The 25,711-nt window shown below is 38.7% G+C and overlaps 1 protein-coding gene across 13 annotated transcripts in view; it reads right to left on the bottom strand.

Moving 5' to 3' along the window:
- ANKRD12 (ankyrin repeat domain 12) overlaps positions 1-25,711 on the bottom strand; it is a 132,475-nt gene that overhangs the window by 79,907 nt on the left and 26,857 nt on the right. For 11 of the 13 annotated variants that reach the window (XM_023228392.2, XM_023228400.2, XM_023228402.3 and 8 more), the window contains one exon: positions 12,036-12,173. The exons of 1 other annotated variant lie outside the window; for it this stretch is intronic. In XM_023228392.2, the coding sequence (XP_023084160.1) occupies positions 12,036-12,122 (87 nt within the window). In that variant the 5' untranslated portion in view covers positions 12,123-12,173. Of the gene's footprint in view, positions 1-2,794; positions 2,856-12,035; positions 12,174-25,711 lie in introns of those variants that run through there. One more of the 13 variants, XM_023228397.3, reaches the window with a different exon arrangement.

The following is a 25,711-nucleotide window of genomic DNA, read 5'->3' as shown; positions in this document are numbered from 1 at the left end:
CCCAGCAATCCCATTTTTGTTTGCCCAAAAGAATATAAATTGTCCTGTTACAAAGACACATACATGCGTATGTTCATTGCAGGACAATTTATATTCTTTTGGGCAAACAAAAATGGGATTGCTGGGGTGAATGGTACTTCTAACAACAATTTTAAAACAACAGTAAAACAAAATATCTTGAATAGAACCACTATATCTAGATATAGTGCCAATGAATATGTAAATTTTAAAAAGCAATTCTGAATTCAATCAAACTGATAGTATTTTATTTAAAAAATAAAGTTGGCTGGGCATAGTGGCTCATGCCTGTAATCCTAGCACTTTGGGAGGCCAAGGGCGGGGGGGGGGGGGATCACCTGAGGTCAGGAGTTCGAGACCAGCCTGGTCAACATGGTGAAAAGCTGTCTCTACTAAAAATACAAAAAAGTAGCCAGGTGCGGTGGCAGGTGCCTGTAATCCCAACTACTCAGGAGACTGAGGCAGGAGAATCGCTTGAATCTGGGAGGCAGGGGCTTCAGTGACCTGAGATCATACCACGGCACTCCAGCCTGGGCAACAAGAGCAAAACTGTCTCAATCAATCAATCAATCAATAATCTGTATCAGCAGTTCTCAAAAGGCTTCTTGACTAGCAGTATCAGCATCGCCTAGAAACTTACTAGAAATGCAAAATCTCAGACATCATCTCAGACCTACTGAATCAGAATCTCTGGGGTTAGGGCCTAATGATCTGTTTTAATAGTCCTGCCACATGATTTTGATGCATAGTAAATTTTGAGAACCACTATTATTTATCAATAAAGAAGAAAATACATAAGGGTCACAGGAACCAAAGAATAATCTATCCAGGTCAGTACATTACAACCCTATTTCTTAAATCAGAAAACCAGAAATGGATTTATAATTCAATTTAGAAAAAGAATGACATACCAAATAAAAATACTGTGTACTTGCCCAGTCAGGTGAAGTGACCTATAGGTAATATGAAGTTCACTCCTATAATCAAACATCCAAATTGATACGGCACATCTAAAATCGGAGCATGACAACTCCTTTGTGAGAAATGTGCTTCATAGTGATAACTAAGCCACATTGCCTTAGCAGGAGATCTTAAAAGAACATTCCCAAGCTATGATAATAAGTGATATTTATCATGATTGTAGAAATTCTCAAAAGCAAATGAAAAGTAGATTCAAACTATAAAAGATACCAGTTTTCAATCCAAGATGAAAAATAAAGGAGACATGAGGAGGAAAAAGGGGCATGACAAATTAATGTCATTTTTTTTTAAGTAGCAATAAAACCAAAAGATGACTCTAAAAGAGCAAATGAATAAACAAACCTTTGGTGAAATCTAATAATGAAAATCAGAGAAAAGATTAAAAAAAAAAACAACACTGAGATGGAGCCTGAATACAACTATAGAGGGAATATTAAAAAGTTATGAAAGAATGCTGTTGGCTGGGCATGGTGGTTCATGCCTGTAACCCCAGCACTTTGGGAGGCCGAGGTGGGCGGACCACTTGAGCCCAGGAGTTTGAGACCGGCCTGGGCCACATAGGGAGACCTTGACCTTGTCTCCATAAAAAAATTTAAAAGTCTGTCAGGCATGGTGGCATGCGCCTGTGTTCCCAGCTACTTGGGAGGCTGAGGCAGGAGGACTGCTTCAGCTGGGAGGATTGAGGCTGTAGTGAGCCATGTCCTCACCACTGTGCTTCAGGCTGGACAACAGAGTGAGATCCTGTATCAAAAAAAAAAAATGCACTATTTAGTTTTATACTATTAAAAAACTTACAGAATGTAAAAATCGGTAATTTCCTTGCAATATATGGATTACTAAAAATGAGCTCATGACAGGATGATAGGAAGGGAAAACCAGAAGAGACCAATTACCATAGAAAACAGTAAATCAGGCTGGGTGCAGTGGCTCACATCTGTAATCCCAATGGCTGAGGCAGATGGATCACTTGAGGACAGGAGTTTGAAACCAGCCTGTGCAACGTAGTGAGATCTCATTGCCATAAAAATTTTTTAAAAACTAGCTGGGCACAGTGGCACACAACTGTAGTCCTAGCTACTCAGGAGGCTGAGACAGAAGGCTGCAGTGACCTATAATCATGCCACTGCAATCCACGCTGGGTGACAAAGCAAGACCCTGTCTCTAAAAAAAAAGAGGAAAAAAAACCCATAAATCCATAGTGAAACGTACGTTTAAAAAGGCACCTACTCCAGAAGATTTTAAAATAGAGTTTTAACCAAATAAACAAAAATTCAAGAAACAAGTATTCTCCATTTCTTATAAATACTAGAGCACAGAAAGATTAGAAGTCACCCAATTCATTTTAAAAGTCTAAAATAAAACTGATACCAAAAATACAAGATATAAAATTACAGACAAAAATCAACTTATGAACATAAACGCAAAAGTCCTTAACAGACTATCAAGCCAAATTCAGTGTCTTAGAATGTATTATAATCAAGCAGGGCTCATCTAGAGAATGCAAGGATAGTTCACGGATAGAAAACCTCCTAATTCACTGTATCAAAACATTAAAGAAAACCGGATGATGGCAAGAACAAAGTGACAATAATAATACCAATAAATTCAACATTCATTCTTGATCAATTTCCAAGCTTTCAAGCAAAATCCTCGAGCTATTTTTTCACTTCTGCCAAAGAAATGGAGCTTCAAAGACAAGGTGTTTTGCTTATAAGGTTGTTCAAAATGTAGGTTTTATTATATGGTGAGACCAACAAATCAGGATATTACTGCTATGGAAAAGATTGTTACTCACAGTTCCAAGGGGTGGGGGGCATGCCATGCCACATCATGCCACTCCAGACCACACAGGGAAGCTTCAGGGTGGTTGGTCAAGAGGTAAAAGAAGAAAGGTGAAATGTGAGCAAGAGCCTTTATTGTAGTTTCCACAGGAAAGAAAGTGTGAAGCAGGGTAAGCAGGCTTGGGATTGGCTACCTTGAATAATTTCAGTGGGCTCTGGGGTATAGGAGCTGTTTCTCTAATTGATACCTGGTTCTGGGGTGATTAGGACAGATGGCCAGTGGCCCAGAATGTGAGAGCCCAACAAAGTTGGGAATTTGGATGTGGGGTCTAGATAGGTCAGTCTGCGAATGAATGATGTGCTCACAGTGAGTTTATTATCTCTAGGAACTGGCTAGGCCTGGGAGGTATAGTCTCTCTCAATGGTCAGCAAGGCCTGAGAAGTCAAAGCATCAGAAATACAGAAAATAAAAAGACACAGCTAATACACAGGTTAACCAACAAAACTCCAGTAACTTGCCTTAGAAAATGCATCATTGTTATCAATAAAAGATTTAAGAATCACTTAAAAATCCCTTCTCCCTTGCAGCTCTATAGGATACAGGTCTGTGCTACAAAATGAGTTTAAAAAAATAAACCTATGTGATATCATATTGAAAGAAAACAGCATAGGAATATATGGAATATGTTCTCCCGTGCAACACGGTGGTAAGTGTAACTATTCATAACTGCTACCTACTTGTTATGTCCTCTATAAAACTGTCCTTCAAGGCGTATTTGAACAAAGGGTTTCTGTGAGATTCTTAACACTTTAACTTTCAGAAGAAGTATTTTTGATAGTCGTGAAATTTCTGTATTACCGAACAGTAGAAATACTCTATCAAATTCAAGAGACTCTCAATAGCACATACTAGGCCCATAACTCTGTTAGGTTTATTATCTTAAAATATTTCTGGAGTCTTTTCATTTAACATTATTTTCCCCGTAACTGGCAACAGCCATCACACATAATAATGAAAGCACCAACGGTAAGAATTATCTTCTATTAATTCTATTAAACGATGTATTGATAGCCTTTGTCACCTCAGTAACATAGAAAAAATGGTAAAAAATGTATCCACAAAACAAGAATATATATACACATGTGCATATATATAAACATAAAACTCGGGAACAGTATCAAGGCATACCTTGGAGATATGGCAGATTCAGTTCCAGACCACCATGATAAAGCAATTATAATGATAAAACAAGTCACACAAATTTTTTGGTTTCCCAGTACAAAAATTATGTTTACACTATGATGTAGTCTAGTAAGTGTGCAATACTATTATGCCTAAAATATATATATGTCTATTTTAATTTTAAAGTACTAAATATACTGAAATATGCTAAGGACAGCATGGGCCATCAGCAAGTTGTAATCTTTTTGCTGGTGGAGGGTCTTGCCTCAGGCTGATGGCTGTTCGTTGATCAGGACAGTGGTTTTTAATGGTTGGGGTGGCTATTACAATTTCTTAAGACAACAATGAAGTCTGCCGCATGAATTGACTTTCTCTCACAAGAGATCTCTCTGTAACATGCAATGCTGTTGACAGCTTTTACCCACGGAACTTCTTTCCAAATTGGAGTCAATCTTCTTTAACTCTGCTGCTGTTTTATCAACTAAGCTTATGCAATATACTAAATCCTTTGCTGTCATTTCAACAATGTTTATAGCATCTTCACGAAGGGTAGATTCCATCTCAAGAAACACTTTATTTCCTCATCCACAAGAAAGATGAGCTATTTTTTCTCTTCCGCCAATGAAATGGAGCTTCAAAGACAGTTTTGCTTATAAGATTGTTTTAAAACTAGGTTTCAAGTTTGATCATGAGATTTCAGCATTTCAGTCACATCTTCAGGCTCCACTCGACTCTCATTCTCTTGATTTTTCCAATCCCATCCACAGTTAGTTCCTCCACTAAAGTCTTGAACCCCTCAGTCATCCATGAGTGTTAGAATCCACTTTTCCAAACTCTGGTTAATATTGGTATTTTGACTTCGTCTCATGAATCACAAATGTTTTTAATGGTATTTAAAATGGTGAATCCTTTCGAGATGGTTTTCAATTCACTTTGTACAAATCCACCAGAGGAATCACTCTCCATGGCAGGTACAGCCTTACAAAACATATTTCTTCAATAAGGCTTGTTTGAAAAGTTAAAATTATTCCTTGAGCTATGGGCTGCAGAATGGATTGCACGCCAGCAGCCATGAAAACATCATTCTCCTTGTGTGTCTCTGTCAGAGCTCTTGGGTGACAGCTCATGGACATGTTGTCAATGAGCAGTAATATTTCAAAAAATAATCCCTTTTTCTTAGTAGGTATCAACAATAGGCTTAAGCTATTCAGAAAACCACGCTGTGAACAGATGTGCTGTCATCAGGTAGTGTTTTTCCACTTATAAGGTACAGGCAGAGTAGATTTCACCTAATTCTTACAGGTCTTGGCGTTTTTGCAATGGAAAATGAGCACTGGCTTTAACTTAACAGTTGTCAGCTGCATTTGCACCTAACAAGACAGTCAGCCTGTCCTCTGAAGCTTTGAGCCAAGGATTGACTTCTCCTCTCTAGCTTTCCAAGTCCTAGATGGTATCTTTTTCCAATAGAAGGCTATTTCATCTATACTGAAATCTGTAGTGCAGCCATCTTCATCAAAGATCACAGCTAGATCTTCTGGATAACTTGCTGTAGCTTCCACATTAGCACTTGGTGCTTCACCTTGTACTTCTATGTTATGGAGATAGCTTCTTTCCTTAAATCTCATGAACCAACTTACGGTAGCTTCAGACTTTTCTTCTGCAGCTTCCAAACCTCTCTCAGGCTTCACAGAATTGAAGAGAGGGCCTTGCTCTGGATTGAACTTTGGTTTAAGGGAATATTGTAGCTGGTTTGATCTTCTATCTAGACCACTCCAAACTTCATCTGCATCAGCAATAAGACCGTTTTGCTTTCTTACGGTGCGTTCACTTTAACAGCAGTTTTAATGTTCTTCAAGAACTTTTCCTTTGCAAAAGCTGTCTCAGCTTTTGACATACCTTCCTAAGCTTTATCATTCAGAGCTTTCAACTTAAAATTAGAGACATTCCACTCTTCTTTTTCACTTGAATACTAGAGACCATTGAAACACAATTTCAAAACTGCTGTTTCAGGGAAGAGGAAGACCCAAGCAGGGGCGGAGCTGGGAGAACAGCCAGTAAGTGTAGTAGAACACATACAACATTAAGCTTGCCATCTTTTCTGCATATAGCTTGTGGTGCCCACAAAACTATTAGAACAGTAACAAAGATCACTAATAATCATAATGATAATGAAAAAGGTGGAAATATGAGAATTATCAAGATGTGACACAGACACGAGTATGTGCTGTTGGAAAAATGTTGCCAATGAACTTGCTCAAAACAGGGTTGCCACTAACCTTTAATTTGTAAAAAGCACAATTATCTGCAAAGCACAATAAAGTGAAGTGCAATAAAATGAGGTATGCCTGTAAACCAAAATGTTAACAGCTATCTGTCAGTGATGCCATTACAGTTGTGCTGGGACATAATTCTCCATGTCTCTCTTGCATTTTTGCACATCTTGCAAGCAGACACACTAATTTCCTTCGTCCTGGACTATCTTTTCATGGGTATTTGTATGATAAATAGCCTAGAAAGACAGACATAGTGTCTCCCTCTAAAGCAAAGGACATGCCTGTTTGCTGTCCAGTGTAATAATGTCTCCTTCTAGGGAAAAGTTCAGGCAGACTTACTGCCCATCATAAAAGATTTGGGGTTTCTACCCTGTAATACAACCCACTGCATATGCAGTTGTCATCTGCCCACCACTGCATCTCCCTTGTGAGAAGTGAAGCTCAGGGAACAGGCACACACACTGATACTCCGGCTACTGCTATTGCTGAGTAGCAAATATTCCCTCATCACTGACCTAGCAACTGTGTCTTCTGCTAGCATCCATGAAGCTAATTAGCTTACAAGCTGGGTAAAATCTCAGAACCTTCACAGTTGTTGATAAGGTAATTGGTAATTTCTATTTTCATTATTCTTATACGTATTTTCTAATTTTTCACAATTAACATGTATTATAATACCTGCATAATAAAAAAAAATTATCAACAGTCACTTGGAAAGGAAATAATGAATGTCTGAACTACACTGATTACAAAAAGATACGAAAGAACTATTCAGATGGTTAAAACGATTAACATCCCCTCACATTTTATGAATTTCACCAGGTTTTAGATTATCTTAACAGATATTATAAAAGATCTGCTTTGCAAATTATAAATACTGATTTATAGCTAAAAGAGTAGTAGAGAAATTTCTCAACTAAACTAGAATCAATGGGAGGAAAAGACCACAGATGAGCAGTGAAAGGTGTGAATATTCTTGCCAAAATCCTAACTATTTTAATATTTAATGAGAGGACTTTACATAAAAATTAAATTGCTATAAAATGCGATTATTTAAGTTATGCTCTACTTAAATGAATTTAAGGAGTGAAATTTTGGTTTAGGTTATTTTATTAATTTAGGACCTCATAACAGCAATAGTCTGTCATATTGAACTGTAAATGGGGTGTCTACTTACCTAAGAGAACTGTTCAAAAAAATCAGAAATGAAGAGAGAGAGACAGGCTCCTGCTCTGCTGCCCAGGCTGGAATGCAGTGGCACAAGCATAGCTCATTGTAGCTTAAAGCAATCCTTCTACTTGAGTCTCCCCAGTAGCTAGGAATACAGTTGTATATCACCACATCCAGCTAATTTTTTTTTTTTTTTTGGTAGAGATGGGGGTCTTGCCCAGGCTGGTCTTGAACTCCTGGCCTCAGGCAATTCTTCTGCCTTGATCTCCCCAAAGCACACACTACAGGCACAAGCCACCATGCCCAGCCTCATTTCTAAAAATGTTACGGGGGAAAAACAACTTAGCAGAACCCAGAAGCTGGCTTCAATGCCACTCACTATGAAAAGACAATCAAAGAAATATGCAGTGAAAATATACACATGAATAATGGTCATGCCTTCTACCCCTGACCCCAACTTACTCACTTTGTCTTAAAAAGGAGCAGCAACATGGTCTATACCTAGCATCTTTGGAATAAAAACTACAGCCCTTCCTCTCAAGGTAAAATAAGGGGTTAAATATTCACTGAAAAACTGAGGAAAATACTTCTAACAGCAGCTTTTGACATCAAATTGCACTGAAATCCCAAAGCATGGCAATTTAAGTACAACGCATGTTGCCTTAGAAGAGCTTCTGATCCTTACCCAAACTAGTGATCTTGAAAAACATACAGTTAAACAGAGACTGAGAATAAATACATCCCTTTATGTAAGCCAAACATTTATTAGCTAAAGGAATGTAATAGTTTGTATTCATTCTTGCCATTTATTTTATAAATCCAATGATGAACAAGTATTGTTAACTTACCTAATGAATGTTTTAAACAGAAATATGTTAGTGAAGTATTTGATTTTTGCTATTGTTACTACACTTTTAAGAAATCACACTTTTTTTCACACCACTGCACTACAGCCTGGGCAACGGAGCGAGACTCCGTCTCAAAAAAAAGAAAAGAAAAGAAAAGAAAAGAAAAGAAATCACACTTTTAGGAGGGCAATATTCAGGCACTACTTATTTAGTGACAACTTTCGAAAGATACATGAAAAGTACATAGGAACAATTAAAGCTTCACTGAGTTTAGCCTTATAAATTCAAATCCAAAAAGTGGCATCAAGTAGCCCTGATGAATTCCACAAATGTAACCTTCACTATACCTAAACATGCAGAAATAAAAGTTCTAATGCTTTCTTCAAGTCTGACATTGTATTCTGTCCCCACATCTCCACGCCAACTACTTTCATCAAGATCATTTAAAATGCTTCAATGGCCTCATGTTTTCTATTAAACTCTGTTGCATTTGGCAATGCAGACTCTCTCCTCCCTTAGCCATTCTCTGTGGAAACTCCCTTGGTTCTCTCTCTGTCCTCCTCTTCCTTTGTCTCTTTACTCCTCCTAAAATATGTCAATTCCTCAGAGTATCCTCCTGCACTCTTGTGCCACTTTATACACTCTTTGTACACTCTTTTCCATACTCACTTTCTACAAATCCTCGTATATTTATTTCCAATCTAGACTTGTTTTGAGTTCTTACACTCATATGTAACTGCCTACTAACCATTTATACTTGGATGTTTCCAGGACCAACTCAGTCCAGCAAGTACAAAGCAAATTTATTCAAACAACCTGTTCTTCTCTTGAATTTCCTTTCAGGAAATGGCCCGATCATTAACCTAGTAATGGAAACAAACATCAGAGTGGACCCAGACAATTTTTTCTCCATACACAAGTTTAATTCATTCAACAGCTTTCTGATCGGCCAACTGCTCTTCATCCTGAAAGCCACTGTCCACACTGCCTCCTACTTATATTTAATTAAGCAGCACTCTGACTGGTCTTTCCATGACCCTTCCCTCCCAAGTCACTGACAGCAGAATAAGTTCCAAGACCCTTCACAAGGCACACAGGCTATAATCAACTGCTTTTTGTCTAGTGCTAGACTCACCTCCCATTCTCTACCCTTCATAGTCTACATCCCAGCAAGTTTTCATTTGCTGTTTCTTTCACTTATACTACCCTTTACTTTCACTTTCCTTCTGGTCAAATATGTATGCAACCTTGAGAACCCAGATTAAGTACCTATTCTACTGTTAGGCTATCCCTGAACCTGTTAAGTAGCATTCTCTCCTTTTTTCCTCCCATCACTATACACTCAGTAGTTTCATTAATGAGCTTATTACACCGGTATAGCAGTTCTCAAATTATGGTCCCTGAGACCAACTGAGGAGATCTGCAAGGTCAGTATCTTCATAATAACATTAAGATGTTATTTTTATCTTTCTCATTATCTCGAGAGTATATATTGGGGTGAAACTTCTAAAATTGATTGTGGTTGTCTTGACTGTACAACTCTGTAAATATAAAAACAATTGAACTGTATACTTTAACTGTATGATATGTGAATTATATCTCAATGAAGCTATTTATTAAAAATGGCAAAATCAGCCAGGGCATAGTGGCTCACATTTGTAATCCCAGCACTTTGGGAGGCTGAGACAGGTGGATCACTTGAAGCCAGGAATTTGAGACTAGACTGGGTGACATGATGAAACCCTATCTCTGGGCATGGTGGTGTGCACCTGTGGTCTCGACTACTCAGGAGGCTGAGATGGAAGGATTGCTTGAGCCTGGGAGGTCAAGGCTGCAGTGAGCTGAGATCACACCACTGCATTCCAGCCTGGGCAACAGAGCAAAACTCTGCCTCAAAAAGGAAAAAAAAAAAAAAAGGCAGTATCAAGATATTCCTACCTAGATCAAAAAAAGACTGACAGAATTCATGGCTGAAGACTTGCCTTACAGTAAGTACTAAGGAAAATTCTTATACCAGATAGTAACTTACATCTATAGGAAGAAACTAAGAATACCAAAATCAGTAAATTTATGGGGAAACCTGAAACTTCATAAACACAGATTTCTCTTATTTCTTTAAAAGATACATTTTGTATCAAACAATTATAACATTCTTTTGTTGGGTTAATAACATATCCAGATGTAATCGATGTTATATAAATAACACAAAGGAAGAAAATGGAGCTATATTGAAACAAAGTTGCTATATTTTACTGGAATTGTGTCAAGATCAACCTGTAAGTAGACTGTGATCAATTAGGATGTGTATTACAATCTCTAGGATCAACATCTAAAATAATAAATCAAAAAACAGTTTTAAAAAATCAGAGAAATTAAAATAGTACACTGAAAAATATTTAAAACCAAAAATGGCAACGTAAAAGAGGTAACAAAAAACACATGAAATACATAATAAAGAGCAAAATTGCACATATAAATTATCATCAGATGTAAGTCATACCAATAATTACATTAAATGTAAGCGGACTAAATACTGTAATCAAGAAGAGTTTGCCAGTGCAGTCGGGGGGGAAAAAGTGGGGGAATAAAGGTAATCAAGCAAAACAAGAAATATCCGGACTGGAAAAGAAGTAAAATTATCTTTATTCACAGATAATATGATGCCATATGTAGAAAGTCCTAAGGAATTACAAATTGTTAGAACTAATAATTGAGTAAGATCACAGAATACAAAGGTAACTATATCAAAAATCAATTATATTTCTGTACTAGCAATAAAGAATCCAAAATAAAATTATCCATAATAGCACTGAGAGAATAAAATACTCACAAGTAATTTAACAATAGAATGCAACACTTTTACACTGAAAACTGCAAAGCACTACTGAGACAAAATGAAGATCTAAGTAAATGAAAAGATATTCCATGTTCAGGGATTGGAAGACAATATTAAGATGGCAATACAACTCAAAGCGATCTACAGATGCAATGAAAAAATTCAATAAAATTCCTTCAAAATCCCAGCAGGTATTTCTAGAAACTCACAAACTGATCCTAAAATTTGTATGAAATCGTGAAGGACTCAAAACGATTTTGAAAAGAATAGTTTGAAAACTTATACTTGATTCTGAAAGCAGATTTGGGGTTGCCTGGAGGGTTTGGGGTTGCAGTGGAGACTGGCTACAAATGGGCAACACAGATCTTTCCAGAATGATGGCAAAGTTCTAGAACCTTATTGTGATGATGGTTACACAACTCCATTAGCTAAAAATGTCTGGGAACACCTCAGACATCTTTCCATAAGAAAATGGCTTTTAAAAAGACTTAAAAAAGTAAACAAAAAAAATTCAAAGACAATGTATAAAACCAGAGATAAGGAGAGACTAGGAATAGTGAGACCAGATAGGAGACAAATTGCAGGAGTCCAAATGAAGGTTCTGAGGGTCTAAATTACGTAATAATGAAAAAGGACAGATATAAAAAGACAGAATTACAGGTCATTGACAATGATTAATAATAAAAATTTTTCCCTCTCTCAATCATTATTTCTTAATTGCACAATCTTAGTAATTATGTTTTACTTAGTAGTTGTGTGTTCACCTTAGGGAATGATAAACAATCACTTCCCCAGGAATCCAATTTATTTCTAAAGGGCATAAATGGTTTGGGTTTACCTGGCATCCATATTGGTTTTTATCTTATGAGAAATTACTAAAAATACTTAATTGGGAGTCTTTTTCCCAGTTCAAAAAGTCAACAAATCTTTAGTATAATCATATACCTTTCTTCCATATGGTTTCTCTACCATATTGCTGTCACTGTCAGAATTTTCACTCTGAACTGGTTTTGTGAACCCAGATTTGGGCATTTTATAGCTGTTCAGCTAGCTTCTTCTTTTGTCAGTCTTCTCATCCTGGATCTGTAAAGAATGGATAGGTAAGGGTTATTTGAATACATATACAATAGAACCTACTTGAAGTTTATGAACCACAGTTCAATTTGTTTTCTCTCTGTCTCTGTAAGATACCTTATTTTCTCAGAGAGGCTATTCTAAGCTAAAATAAGTTTTCACCTTATTTTAGCTTCTGGTTCTCTTAGTCAAGTCCACTCAGCTTGTCACGAAAAACAAAGGAGAATTACTTTTACAAATTTCTTCCCATATTCTCTGGACAAGTAACATCTCCAGCTTTGGGTATTCAGAAGCAGTCAAAGTGGAAGCAGTGACAAAACATTTCTCTTTTCAGTAGGAATCCATAATGACATTTCTCTTTTCAGTAGGAATCCATAATGGGAGCTCCTAATCGATGCCCTTATAGTTTTGTGTTGGTTTGGAAGTCATTTCTGAAGACCCAACCAAGAACCTGCTAGGTTTGATCAGTAATTTTACAATAACTAATTCCCTATATTAAATCCTTCCCATTTAAAATCCCTAGAGCAGTTTATTTTCTTTACTGAATATCCTCAGCCATTTAGTCACTTTATCAAACTATTCACTAATATACTTCTATTGTACTGCAATCACCACTGTATACATTATTTCATTTCCAATTCGTTCAGCCTTCTCTTTCCTATTCTACAAGCTTAATAGGTCAAAGAATATCCCAAGAGCTTATGATTACGATAAGTTTATGCCTGAATGATGCAGAAAAAATTCCAAGGGGTTTTACATGTTAAAGAGGAACCTATGAGGCTACAACTATGTTGCTGTCAGATAATTTATTACCTACATGTGGCAATTTAAAATTAAACTACCCACTGTACTATACAGCATAGATATACATTTATGTAATCACAGAAAGGTCTCCTGCACAGCACTGGGCTAGATTGAGGCTGTTGGCCAAGGGGAGTATTACTTGGGCTACAACAACAAGCAGAATGACTGACAAGATTACGTTGAACTCTTTCACGCTATAAATCTCCTACAGATGGATATCATAGATACAACTCAGCTGTCATTCTAGTATCTACGTAAATTATTAAAACTCAGACACCTTGAACAGAGTATTAGTAAAATCTGCTGTCCTGTTAGTGCTTTAAAATTTCTTTCGTTTTGACAGAAACAAAACCAAAACTCCCTTAAATAAACTGAGCTAATTTGTAAATTATCAAAACTATATTAATCTGGCAATAATTAAATTAGACTACATTACAACACAAAAAACTACCAAAGAAAAATTGTTCAGATCTTTCATTTTATAGAGGAGGAAACAAATGAAGAAATTAAGAAACATTTTTAACATTACACTCAAGAAGCAGAACTTACCTTGGGGCCATTCAACTGTTTCATTAACATATAAACAATCATTTAAACATAGCACTGTCCTCAAAGCTAGCCATTGGTAAAGCTTATGGAGTTAAAGTTATGAGCTACATGAAAACAAAGACTGGCTCAAAAGCAAAATTGAGCTTTTGCTTTTGATATGAACATCAGCCTAAGTGAGACTGTGAAGATAAAATGATGTCTCCTTTGTAGATGAAGCAAAGCAAGTTATTAGGGAACTAAAGAAGTGCCAAATATTTTTTGAGAAAATTCTACAGGGCAACAATATTATACTAAACAGATTCTATATAAAGAAAAGCTTATATTATTTCTCAACAACTACTTAGAAAAATGCCACCAGTAACAATAAAAATCACAATTGGATTCCAAAAATATTCCTTCAATCAACAAATATTAAGTATTGAATATTGAGTTAGCTTCTGGGTCCAAGATGTATACTGTGATCCCTAAAGCAATTACTATACAATAACTACACAAAAAGTAATGCAAATCACACTAGGTAAATTAAAATGGAATATTAAAAAAATACAAATAATCCAATGGAAGGCAGGAAAAGAAAAATTGAGCAACGAAGAACAGAAAGAACAAAATTATAAAATGGTATAGATCTAACCCCAAATATGAATAATTATATAAAACACAAATGGCTTAAACACACCAAAAGACAGAGAATGTCAGATAGTGGGGAAAACACCAACAACCGCTTCAAATATAATAATAGGTAGGTTAAAATAAAAGAATGGAAAAAGAACCCATGGAAGTACTTGAGTTTCCAAGTGCTTAGAAAGCAAGCAAGCTTGAGTGGCTATATTAACAACATCAACAAAACAGACTTCAGAACAAAGAGGGACATTATATATGACGTATTGATAAAAGGGTCAATACACTAAGACAACATACCAATCCTACATACGTATGCAACCAACAACAGAGCTTCAAAATACATGAAAACAAAAACTGCCAATTGACAGACAAAACAGATAAATTCATAACTACAGCTGAAGGCTTCAACTATTATACTTTTTATTGACAGAACATCAGCAAGGATTATATAAGAACAGAAAAACACCATTAATCAGTTGGTTCTAATTGATATTTACAGAAATATCTGCTCAACAACAGAATACTTTTTCAAGGGCACACAGGACATTCCCCAAGACAGGCCACATTCTGTGTCATAACACAAACTTCAACAAATTAAAACTATACAAAGTTTGCTCATAGACAACAAAGAAGTTAAACCAGGCCAAGTATGGGAGCTCACACCTGTAATCCCAGCACTTTGGGAGGCCAAGGTGGGCAGATAGCTTGAGCCCAAAAGTTCAAGTCCAGCCTGAGGACAACATGGCAAAACTCCACCTCTACTAAAAATACAAAAATTAGCTGGGCATGGTGGTCCATGCAGGTGGTCCCAGCTACGTGGGAGGAGTGCTTCAGCCCAGGAGGCTGAGGCTGCAGTGAGCCATGATCACGCCACTGCACTACAGTCTGGGTGACAGAATGAGGCCCTGCCCCGTCCCTGTCAAAAAGATCAATCTTTGTAATTTACTGTATTAATTCAAACCATAAAAATACATGACAATCTCAACAGATAAAAGAAAATGTATTAGATAACATTCAATACCCATTAATAATAAACAACTCTCAGCAAACCAGAATTAGAAGGGAACTTGAATGCTTTCTCTTCTAAGATCAACAATGAGGCACGGATGTTGAGTTCGCTTTTACCATTCCTATTCAACAGTGCACTTACTGGCGGTCCTATATAGTTCAATAAGGCAAGAAAAAAAAAAGGCATACAGCTTGGAAAGTGGTAAAGTGGCCTTATTTCCAGATACCATGATAATCTATGTAGACAAAGATATCTACAAAGAAGCTATTAGAACTAATACATGCGTATAGGAAGGACATAGAATACATGATCAATATATAAAAATTATTCCTATATATTAGCAATAAGCAATTAGAAATTAAAATTAAAAATACAACCTACAACAGCACCAGAAATACTCAATTCTTAGGGGTAATATAACAAAATATGTGTAAGAATACATGGCGAATATGTGAAAAACTTTTTCTACATACTAGCAATAAGCAATTAGAAATTAAAAATATAACCTATGATAGCATCAAAAACACTAAATTCTCAGGGATAAATATAGCAAAATGTATATAATAAGACTGTACAATGAAATACAAAACACTTCAAAAAGAAGTGAAAAAGATCTAAATACATGGAGAGATATGCCATGCTTGTGAATCAGAAGACTCGATGTTGTTAAAATGTCAGTCTCTCCAAATTGCTCTATAAATTCAAGGCAATCCTAGTCAAATTTCCAGGATCCTTTTTTTTTTCTTTTTGGAAACTGACAAATTGTTTCTATAATGTATATGAAAATGTTAAGAACCTAGAAAAGTCCAAATAATGTTGTGAAAAAATTAATTGGTAGACTCACATTACCTGACTTCCATAGTTACTAACAAAGATACAGTAAGCAAGACAGTATTTACTAAAGACAGACTTATAGATTAATGGAACAGAATGGAAAGTCCAGAACAGATCTACACATATACATCCAATCCAACAGATTTTCAACAAGTCTGTCAACGTAATTCACTGGGAAAAGGATATATTCCTTTCAATAAATGGTCTTGTAAAAACTATATATCCAAATGCAAAAAAAAAAAAAAAAAAAAGAGAGAGAACCTCAACCCTTACCTCACTCCACAGAGAAAAATTACCTCAAAATGCATCATAAACCTAAATTTGCCAGGCACGGTGGCTCAAGCCTGTAATCCCAGCACTTTGGGAGGCCGAGGCAAGCGGATCACGAGGTCAGGAGATCGAGACTGTCCTAGCTAACACGGTGAAACCCCGTCTCTACTAAAAAATACAAAAAATTAGCCGGGCGTAGTTGCAGGCGCCTGTAGGCTCAGCTACTCCCGAGGCTGAGGCAGGAGAATGGCCTGAACCCAGGAGGCAGAGCTTGCAGCGGGCCGAGATCGCGTCACTGCTCTCCAGACTGGGGGACAGAGTGAGACTCCGTCTCAAAAACAAACAAACAAAAAAAACCACTAAATGTATGAGCTAAAACTACACCACTTCTAGCAGAAAACAGAATATTTTAGTGGCCTTGGATTAGACAAAGATTTCTTAAATAGGCAATGAAAAGCAGAAATTATGAAAGCAAAAAATGGATAAATTACACATCATAAAAACTTCTGCTCTTTAGATGATCCCGTTAAGGCATTAAGAAAATGAAAAGCCAGCCATACTGGGAGAAAATACTTATAAATCACATCTTTATAAAGGACTTATATCCAGATTATGTAATTCTAAAGGAATTATATCTGGAACATATAAATAACTCTTATGAATCAATAAGATAACCCAATTTAAAAGTGAGTAAATGATTTTTTAACAGTTCAGCAAAGAACATACAGTGAATGGCAAATAAGCACAGGAAAAGATGTGCAACCTCACTAGTCACCAGGAAAATTAATGAGATGTTCTCACTCATATGTGAGAGCTAAAAAAAAGTTGATCTCATGAAGGTAGAGAGAATGACAGATACCAAAGGCTAGGAAGGGTATCTGCGGACAGTGGGGGATGACGAGACGTTAATTAAAGGGTAGAAACATAAATAGAAGAAATAAGTTCTAACGTCTGACATCACAGTATGTGACTATAATTAACCACAATAGGTTATATATTTCAAAATAGCTAATAAACAGGACCTGAAATGTTCCCAACGCAGAAATGACAAACACTCAGTGATGAATATCCTAAATAATCTGACTTGATCACTACATGTTCTATGCATAGAACAAAACATCAGATGTACCCCATAAATATGTACAAATATTATGGGTCAATTAAATGATTACATTTTTAACATAATAAAAATGAGATGTCACCCACCAGAATGGTTACAATTAAAGACTAAGAAGACCCAATGTTGGTGAGAAACTGGAACTCTCAAATGTGGCTGGAGGGTGAGAGGGGATGGGCAATGATGCATAGCAGTATGGCCACTTGCTAAATGAAAATACTTGGTGGTATCTTCATGGGGCTAAGAAGAGTTCTTCATATTCCTCCATTCTTTGTGTAACAATCTTGGTGGCTATTACACAGACTGCACTTCAATTTCCATGCCCTAAGGGCTGCACAGAGGTATTAATACTTGTTCAGGACTACTTTCCTGTTTAAGCCAACCAGCTGCAAGCTCTACTATAGACTTTGTTATCCAATGGCTAAATGATGCAGTTCACAGATTCTGTTCTGCCTTCCAAGATGTTTCTTCCCTTAAAATTAGTATGTTCTTGCTCCTTACAGACCAGTCTATGTATTGAACAGCAACGGACTGGCAGGATTATCGAACAGCAACTGACTTTCAGGATTAACATTCTCTAAATGTATGCTATTAACAGTTTTCCACTCTAATTTACAGCAGTAAAATGTATCTTCATCTAAAACAAAATAACCCAGTATTCTCTTGGTGGTTTTTTTCAAATGGCATTACTACTTGGGATCACTCAAGGGATACTAAAAATATATTGTTCAATATCACTGCTATTTCTAAATAATTTTGTTTATAATGAAGGCAAAACATTCTAGTTGCTATTCTGAGGCACCAAGATATACGTACATCAAAAACTCTACTGTAAACTAAACATCATTTGGGTGAAGATGATGTACAGATGCCTTTTTTTTTTTTTTTAAAGTATAAGCACCTTAAGAACTGAGTTTTGGCCGGGCACGGTGGCTCAAGCCTGTAATCCCAGCACTTTGGGAGGCCGAGACGGGTGGATCACGAGGTCAGGAGATCGAGACCATCCTGGCTAACACGGTGAAACCCCGTCTCTACTAAAAAATACAAAAAACTAGCCGGGCGAGGTGGCGGGCGCCTGTAGTCCCAGCTACCTGGGAGGCTGAGGCAGGAGAATGGCATAAACCTGGGAGGCGGAGCTTACAGTGAGCTGAGATCCGGCCACTGCACTCCAGTCTGGGTGAAAGAGCGAGACTCCGTCTCAAAAAAAAAAAGAACTGAGTTTGGGCTGGGCACAGAGGCTCACATCTGTAATCCCACCACTTTGGTAGGCTGAGGCAGACAGACTGCTTGAGCTCAGGAGTGTGAGAGCAGTCTGGGCAACATGGTGAAACCCTGTCTCTAGAAAAAATTTAAAAATTAGCTGGCCATGGTGGTATATGCCTGTAGTCCCAGCTACTGGGGAGTCTGAGGTGGGAGGACTCCTTGAGCCTGGGAGGCAGAGGTTGCAGTAAGGTAAGGTTGCACCACTGCAGTCTGGCCCGGGCAACAGTGCTACTCCAACCTGGGTGACAGAGCCAGACCCAGTCTCAAAAACACAGAACGGTATTTGTCTGTTTTCTAATTCAGTCAAAATTATAACCAAAACTAAAATTTTCTATCATTCAAAGATATTAGGCAAACAGAAATGTTCACCTAGCTGTGACTCCTCACAGACAACCAATATCGTTATCATAGCAATGTCACTAAACTAATGCTAAGTTATAATAACAAGACTAGCAGAATCAAAACACACAACTCAAGACAACAGCAATGATACACAGATAAACATCCTTCTTGAAAGCTGAGGTAAGTGCAATACAACAAGTCTTGTTTGACAAACTTCTTAGTACAATAACTAAATTGACTCTTCAGGAAACAAATAGTTCTTTTTTGTTCATGAATTGTCCTTCATCCTAAGGCTAACAATTTGGAGAAAATTTTATCTTAGCAGAGAGTACAAAATCACCTATAGGATGAGGCTGAACTTTGTCAAAAAGAGGTTTTGGCTGGGTGAGGTGGCTCACACCTGTAATCCCAGCACTTTGGTAGGCTGAGGCAGACAGACTGCTTGAGCTCAGGAGTTTGAGAGCAGTCTGGGCAACATGGTGAAACCCCATCTCTACTAAAATACAAAAAATTAGCTGGGTGTGCTGGCACGCGCCTACAGTCCCAGCTACTCAGAAGGCTAAGGCTTAAGAACTGCTTGAACCAGCAAGGCAGAAGTTGCAGTGAGCCGAGATAGTGCCACTGCACTCCAGCCTAGGTGACAGAGTGAGACTGTCTCCAAAAAAACAAACAAAAAAAAAAACAGAGGAGCCTTTGAAAAGCTGATCAAGTGATCAAGAAAGACAGAAGCCTTGGGACCATTTCTGTGGAGGAAAAACTACTGAACATTGACAAAAGGAGGGAGAACCGGAGGAAAATCCAGTAACAGAGAAAGACAACTCAGACTATTTACAAGATAGGGCTGAGAGAAAAAAACACCTCTAGTTGCCAATGTGGCCTAGAGGACTACAGGGAACAGAAATAATAGAATTTGCAAATCTATATGCTACAGACATGGAGACTGCACATGTATAACACAAGTGAGTATCTACAGAAGTGTTCCAACTACAGAAAGTCTATTTTGAGATCACTTTACAGTCCTGCAGCATGTAGTGAGTTCTCTCAGAATCAATGTTTTAAATGCTTTGGTCATATAAAAACTTAGCCAGGAGTGGTGATGCATGCCTGTATTCCCAGAGAGGCTTAGGCAGGAGTTGCTTGAACCTGGGTGGTGGAGGTTGCAGTGAGTCGAGATCACACCACTGCACTCCAGTCTGAGCAACAGAGCAAGACTCTGTCTCAGGAATGAACAAAATAAATAAATAAATAAATAAATAAATAAATGTATGTATGTATGTATGTATGTATGTTTTGGTCTGTTTGCTCTAGTCACTATCTTCCAACTTAAGTTTGACTTGAAAATTCTACATAGCAGTTTCACAAAGCACTGGGATTATTCCTCAGCTTCCACCTGTAAGACAAGAAGGGGGCAGGAGGGGCCAAGATAGCCAATTAGAAACAGCTGCAGTCCATGGCTCTCAGACAGGAATGATAACAGCAAGTGAATTCAGCACCTTCAACTGAAATGTCTAGGTTCTCACACTGGGACTGCCTAGGAGGATGGCATGACCCACAGATAACAAAAAAAAAAAAAAAAAAACAGGGTGGGGCAATGGCTCACCCAGGAGCACTGGGGAGCCAAAGGAACCCCACCCCCAGCCAAGGGAAGCGGTGAGTGATTGTGTAACCCCACTCAGGAAACCACACTTCTCCTACGGATCTTTGCAACCATGGATCAGGAGATCCCCTCGTGAACCCAGGCCACCAGGGCCTTAGGTTCAATACACAGAGCTGAACGGAGTCTTGGCAGAGCAGTTGCTCAGGCTTACACAGAAACCCAAGAGTTTTACAGACTCCAGCCTTGGGAATCCCAGCAAAGTGAGAAATCTACCCATCAACTCCCCTAGGAAGGGGGCTGAATCCTGGGAATCAAGCAGTGTCGTTCTGCGGGCCTCACTTCCATGGCACCTCAACCCACTGGCTTGGAATTCTAGCCAGCGGGTGCAACAGGCTAGAGACTGCCTAAAATGGATGAGTTCCCAGGGGCAGGGGCGGCTGCCATTTCTGCAGTTCAGTTGACCCACCTGTTCTAGCCTGCGCCCAAAAATCCAGGTGGTCCTGATGAGGAGGAGTCCCTCACAGGGCAGCACAACTGCTGTGCCAGATCATGGCCAGACTGCTTTTTTAAGTGGGACCCCAACCCATCCCTCCTCACTGGGTGGGGCCTCCTGCAGCAATTTGAGCAACTCCAGCCAGGGTTAAAGGAACAGTACTCTGATCTCTCCCTGGGACAAGCCCCTAGGGGGAGGAGTGGCCAATGTCTCTGCGGTTCAGTGGACTCAGCCTTTCCAGGCTGGCTGGCTCTGGAGAGTCCAGGCTGTCTGGGCAAGGAACGCTTACTCCCAGTGCAGCACACCAGATCTCAACCAAAAAGCAGCCAGACTGCTTCTTTAAGCAGGTCCCTGATCTGTCCCTCCTGATTGGGTGAGACCTCCTAAGAGGGATCTCCAGACACCTCCTACAGCAGTGTCCAGGCTGGCAAAAGGTCAGTACTGCCCCCCATCCCCCCCAACCCCCCACCGGGATGGAGCTCCTAGGGGAAGGAGCAGGCTGCCATCTCAGCTGTTTCATAGCCTTCACTGGTGATATACCTACAGGTAAGGGAAAGACCAAGGCAGCTAGGGTCCGGAGTGATCCCCCAGCAAACTATAGCAGCCCTATGGAAAAGTGGACTGACTGTTAAAAGAAAAACAGAAAACAACAACAGCATCAACAAAAAAGACACCACAAAAACCCCATTTAAAGGTCAGCAACTGGCCGGGCGTGGTGGCTCATGCCTGTAATCTCAGCACTTTGGGAAGACAAGGAGGGCGGATCACCTGAGATCAGAAGTTCAAGACCAGCCTGGCCAACATAGTGAAACCCCATCTCTACTAAAAATACAAAGATTAGCCGGGCATGGTGGCAGGTGCCCGCAATCCCAGCTACTCCGGAGGCTGAGGCATGAGAATGGCTTGAACCCGGGAGGCGGAGGTTGCAGTGAGCCAAGATTGTGCCACTGCACTCCAGCCTGGGTGACAGAGCTAAACTCAATCTCAAAAAAAAAAAAAAAAAAACCGCAACCTCGGCTGGGCAGAGTGGCTCACGCCTATAATCCCAGCACTTTGGGAGATTGAGATGGGCAGATCACGAGGTCACGAGTTTGAGACCAGCCTGGCCAACATGGTGAAGCACCATCTCTAAAGATACAAAAAATCAGCTGGGTGTGGTGGCGCGTGTGCCTGTAATTCCAGCAACTCAGGAAGCTGAGGCAAGAGAATTGCTTGAACTCAGGAGGTGGAGGTTGCAGTAAGACGAGCTCATGCCACTGCACTCTAGCCTGGGCGACAGGGCGACACTCTCTCTCAAAAAAAAAAAATAAATAAATAAATAAAAATCAGCAACCTCAAAAATCAAAGGTAGATAAGCCCACAAAGTTGGGAAATAATGCAAAAAACGCTAAAAACTCAAAAAGCCAGAGTGCCTCTTCTCTAAATGACCACAACACCTCTTCAGCAAGGGCACAGAACTGGGTTGAGGCTGAGATGGTTGAACTGATAGAAGTAGGCTTCGGAAGGTGGGTGAAAATGAACTTGGCTGAGCTGAAGGAGCATGTTGCAACCCAATGCAAGGAAGCTAAGAATCATGATACAATGGAGGAGCTTCTAAACGGTATAGCCAGTTTAGAGAGGAGCATTACTGACCTGATGGAGCTGAGAAACACAACACGAGAAATTCACAATGCAAGCACAAGTATCAATAGCAGAATAGACCAAGCACAGGAAAGAATCTCAGAGCTTGAAGATTGTCTTTCTGAAATAAGATAGACAAGAATAGAGAAAAAAGAATGAAAAGGAATGAACAAAACCTTGAGAAATATGGGACTATGTAAAAAGACCAAACCTATGACTGACGGGTACCTGAAAAGAGATGAGAAGAATGGCATCAAATTGGAAAACATACTTCAGGATATCATCCAGGAGAACTTCCCCAACCTAGCAAGAAGGGCCAACATTCCAATTCAGGAAATCCAGATAACCCCAGTAAGATGATCAATCGCAAGACACATAATCATCAGATTCTCCAAGGTCAAAATGAAAGAAAAAATGTTAAGGGCAGCCAGAGAGAAAAGCCAGGCCACCTACAAGGGAAACACATCAGACTAACAGCAGACCTCTCAGTGGAAACCCTACTAGCCAAAACAGATTGGGGACCAATATTCAACTTTTTTTTTTTTTTTGAGGTGGAGCTTCACTCTTCCTGCCCAGGATAGAGTGCAATGGTACGATCCCAGCTCACTGCAACCTCTGCCTCCCAGGTTCAAGTGATTTTCCTGCCTCAGCCCCCCAAGTAGCTGGGATTACAGGCGTGTGCAACCACACCCGGCTAATTTTTGTATTTTTTAGTAGAGATGGGGTTTTGCCATCTTGGCCAGGCTGGTCTTGAACTCCTGACCTCAGGTGATCTACCCACCTCGGCCTCCCAAAGTGCTGAGATTACAAGCGTGAGCCACCGCACCTGGTCTCAACAGTCTTAAACATTTCCAACTCAGAATTTCATATCCAGTCACACTAAGCTTAATAAGCAAAGGAGAAATAAAATTCTTTTCAGACAAGCAAATGCTGAGGGTATTCATCACCATCTTGAAGGAGCTCCTGAAGGAAGCACTAAATACGGAAAGGAAAAACTTTCCTTTCTACTTCCAGTCACTACAAAACACACTGAAGTACACAGATGAGTGACACTATGAAGCAACCACATAAACAAGTCTGCCAAATGACCAGCTGGCATCATGATGACAGGATCAAGTTCACACATAACAATATTCACCTTAAATGTAAATGGGCTAAATGCCTCAATTAAAAGACACAGAATGGCAAAATGTACAGTCAAGACCCATCAGTATGCTGTCTTCAAGAAATCCATTTCACATACAAAGACACACACAGGCTCAAAATAAAGGGATGGTGGAAAACTTACCAAGCAATGGAAAACAGAAAACAGCAGGGGTTGCAATCCTAGTTTCTGACAAAACAGACTGTAAAACAACAAAGATCAAAAAAAGACGAAGACCATCACATAATGGTAAAAAGTTCAATTCAACAAGAAGAGCTAACTATCCTAAGTACATATACACCCAATACAGGAGCACCTAGATTCATAAAGCAAGTTCTTAAAGACCTACAAAGAGACTTAGATCCACACACAATAATAGTAGCAGACTTTAACACCCCAATGACAATATCAGACAAATCACAGAGACAGAAAATTAACAAAGATACTCAGGACCTAAATTCAGCTCTGGATCAAGCAGACCTGATAGATATCTACAGAACTCTCTATTCGAAAACAACAGATTATATATTCTTCTCATTCCCATGTGGCACTTACTCAAAATTTGATCACATAATCACAAGTATTAACAACAGACTCCTGAGCAAATGCAAAAGGACTGAAATTATAACAAACTCTCTTAGAACACAGCACAATCAAATTAGAACTCGAGACTAAGAAATTCACTCAAAACCACATAACTACATGTAAATTGAACAACCTGCTCCTGAATGACTCCTGGACAAATACAATGAAGGCAGAAATCAAGAAGTTCTTGGAAACTAAGGCAAAGAGACAACGTACCAGAATCTCTGGGATGCAGCTAAAACAGTGTTAAGAAGGAAATTCATAGCACTGAATGCCCACATCAAAAAGCTAGGAAGATACCAAATTAACAACCTAATGTCACAACTAAAAGAACTTGAGAACCAACAGCAAACAAACACCAAAGCTAGCAGAAGACAACAAATAACCAAGATCAGAGCTGAACTGAAGAAGACAGAGACACAAAAAAGTCAAGTTGCCTTCATCCCTGGCATGCAAGGTTGGTTCAACATATATAAATCAACAAATGTAATTCATCACATAAACAGAACTAAAGACAGAAACCACATGATTATCTCAACAGATGCAGAAAAGGCCTTCATCAAATTCAACACACCTTCATGTTAAAAACTCTATTCAATAAACTAGATATTGAAGGAACACACCTTGAAATAATAAGAGCCATATATGACAAACCCACAGCTATTATCATACTAAATGGCAAAAGCTGGAAGTAGTTCCACTGAAAACCAGCACAAGGCAAGGATGTCCTCTCTCACCATTTCTATTCAACACAGTATTGGAAGTTCTGGCTAGGGTAATCAGGCAAGAGAAAGAAAGTGCATTCCAATAGGAAGGAAGGAAGTCAAATTATCTTTGTTTGCAGAAGACATGATCTTATATCTAGAAAATCCCACTGTCTCAGCCTGAAAGCTTAAGCTGATAAGCAACTTCAGCAAAATCTTAGGATACAAAACCAACGTGCAAAAATCACTACCATTCCTATACAGCAACAAGCAAGCAAGCAGAGAGCAAATCATGAATGAATTCCCATTCACAATTGTTACAAAGAGAATAAAATACCTAGGAATACAACTAACAAGGGAAGTGAAGGACCGCTTCAAGGAAAGTACAAATCACTGGTCAAGGAAATAAGAGAGGACCCAAACAAATGGAAAAACATTTCATGCTCATGGATAGGAAGAATCAATATGGTGAAAATGGCTATATTGCCCAAAGTAATTTATAGATTCAATGCTATTGCCATTAAACTACCACTGACATTCTTCACAGAATTAGAAAAAACTACTTTAAAATTCATATGGTACCAAGAAAGAGCCC

Source organism: Piliocolobus tephrosceles, chromosome 18, assembly GCF_002776525.5.
Source record: "Piliocolobus tephrosceles isolate RC106 chromosome 18, ASM277652v3, whole genome shotgun sequence".
NCBI lineage: Eukaryota > Metazoa > Chordata > Mammalia > Primates > Cercopithecidae > Piliocolobus > Piliocolobus tephrosceles.
This window is presented reverse-complemented; position numbering and strand designations above follow the sequence as displayed.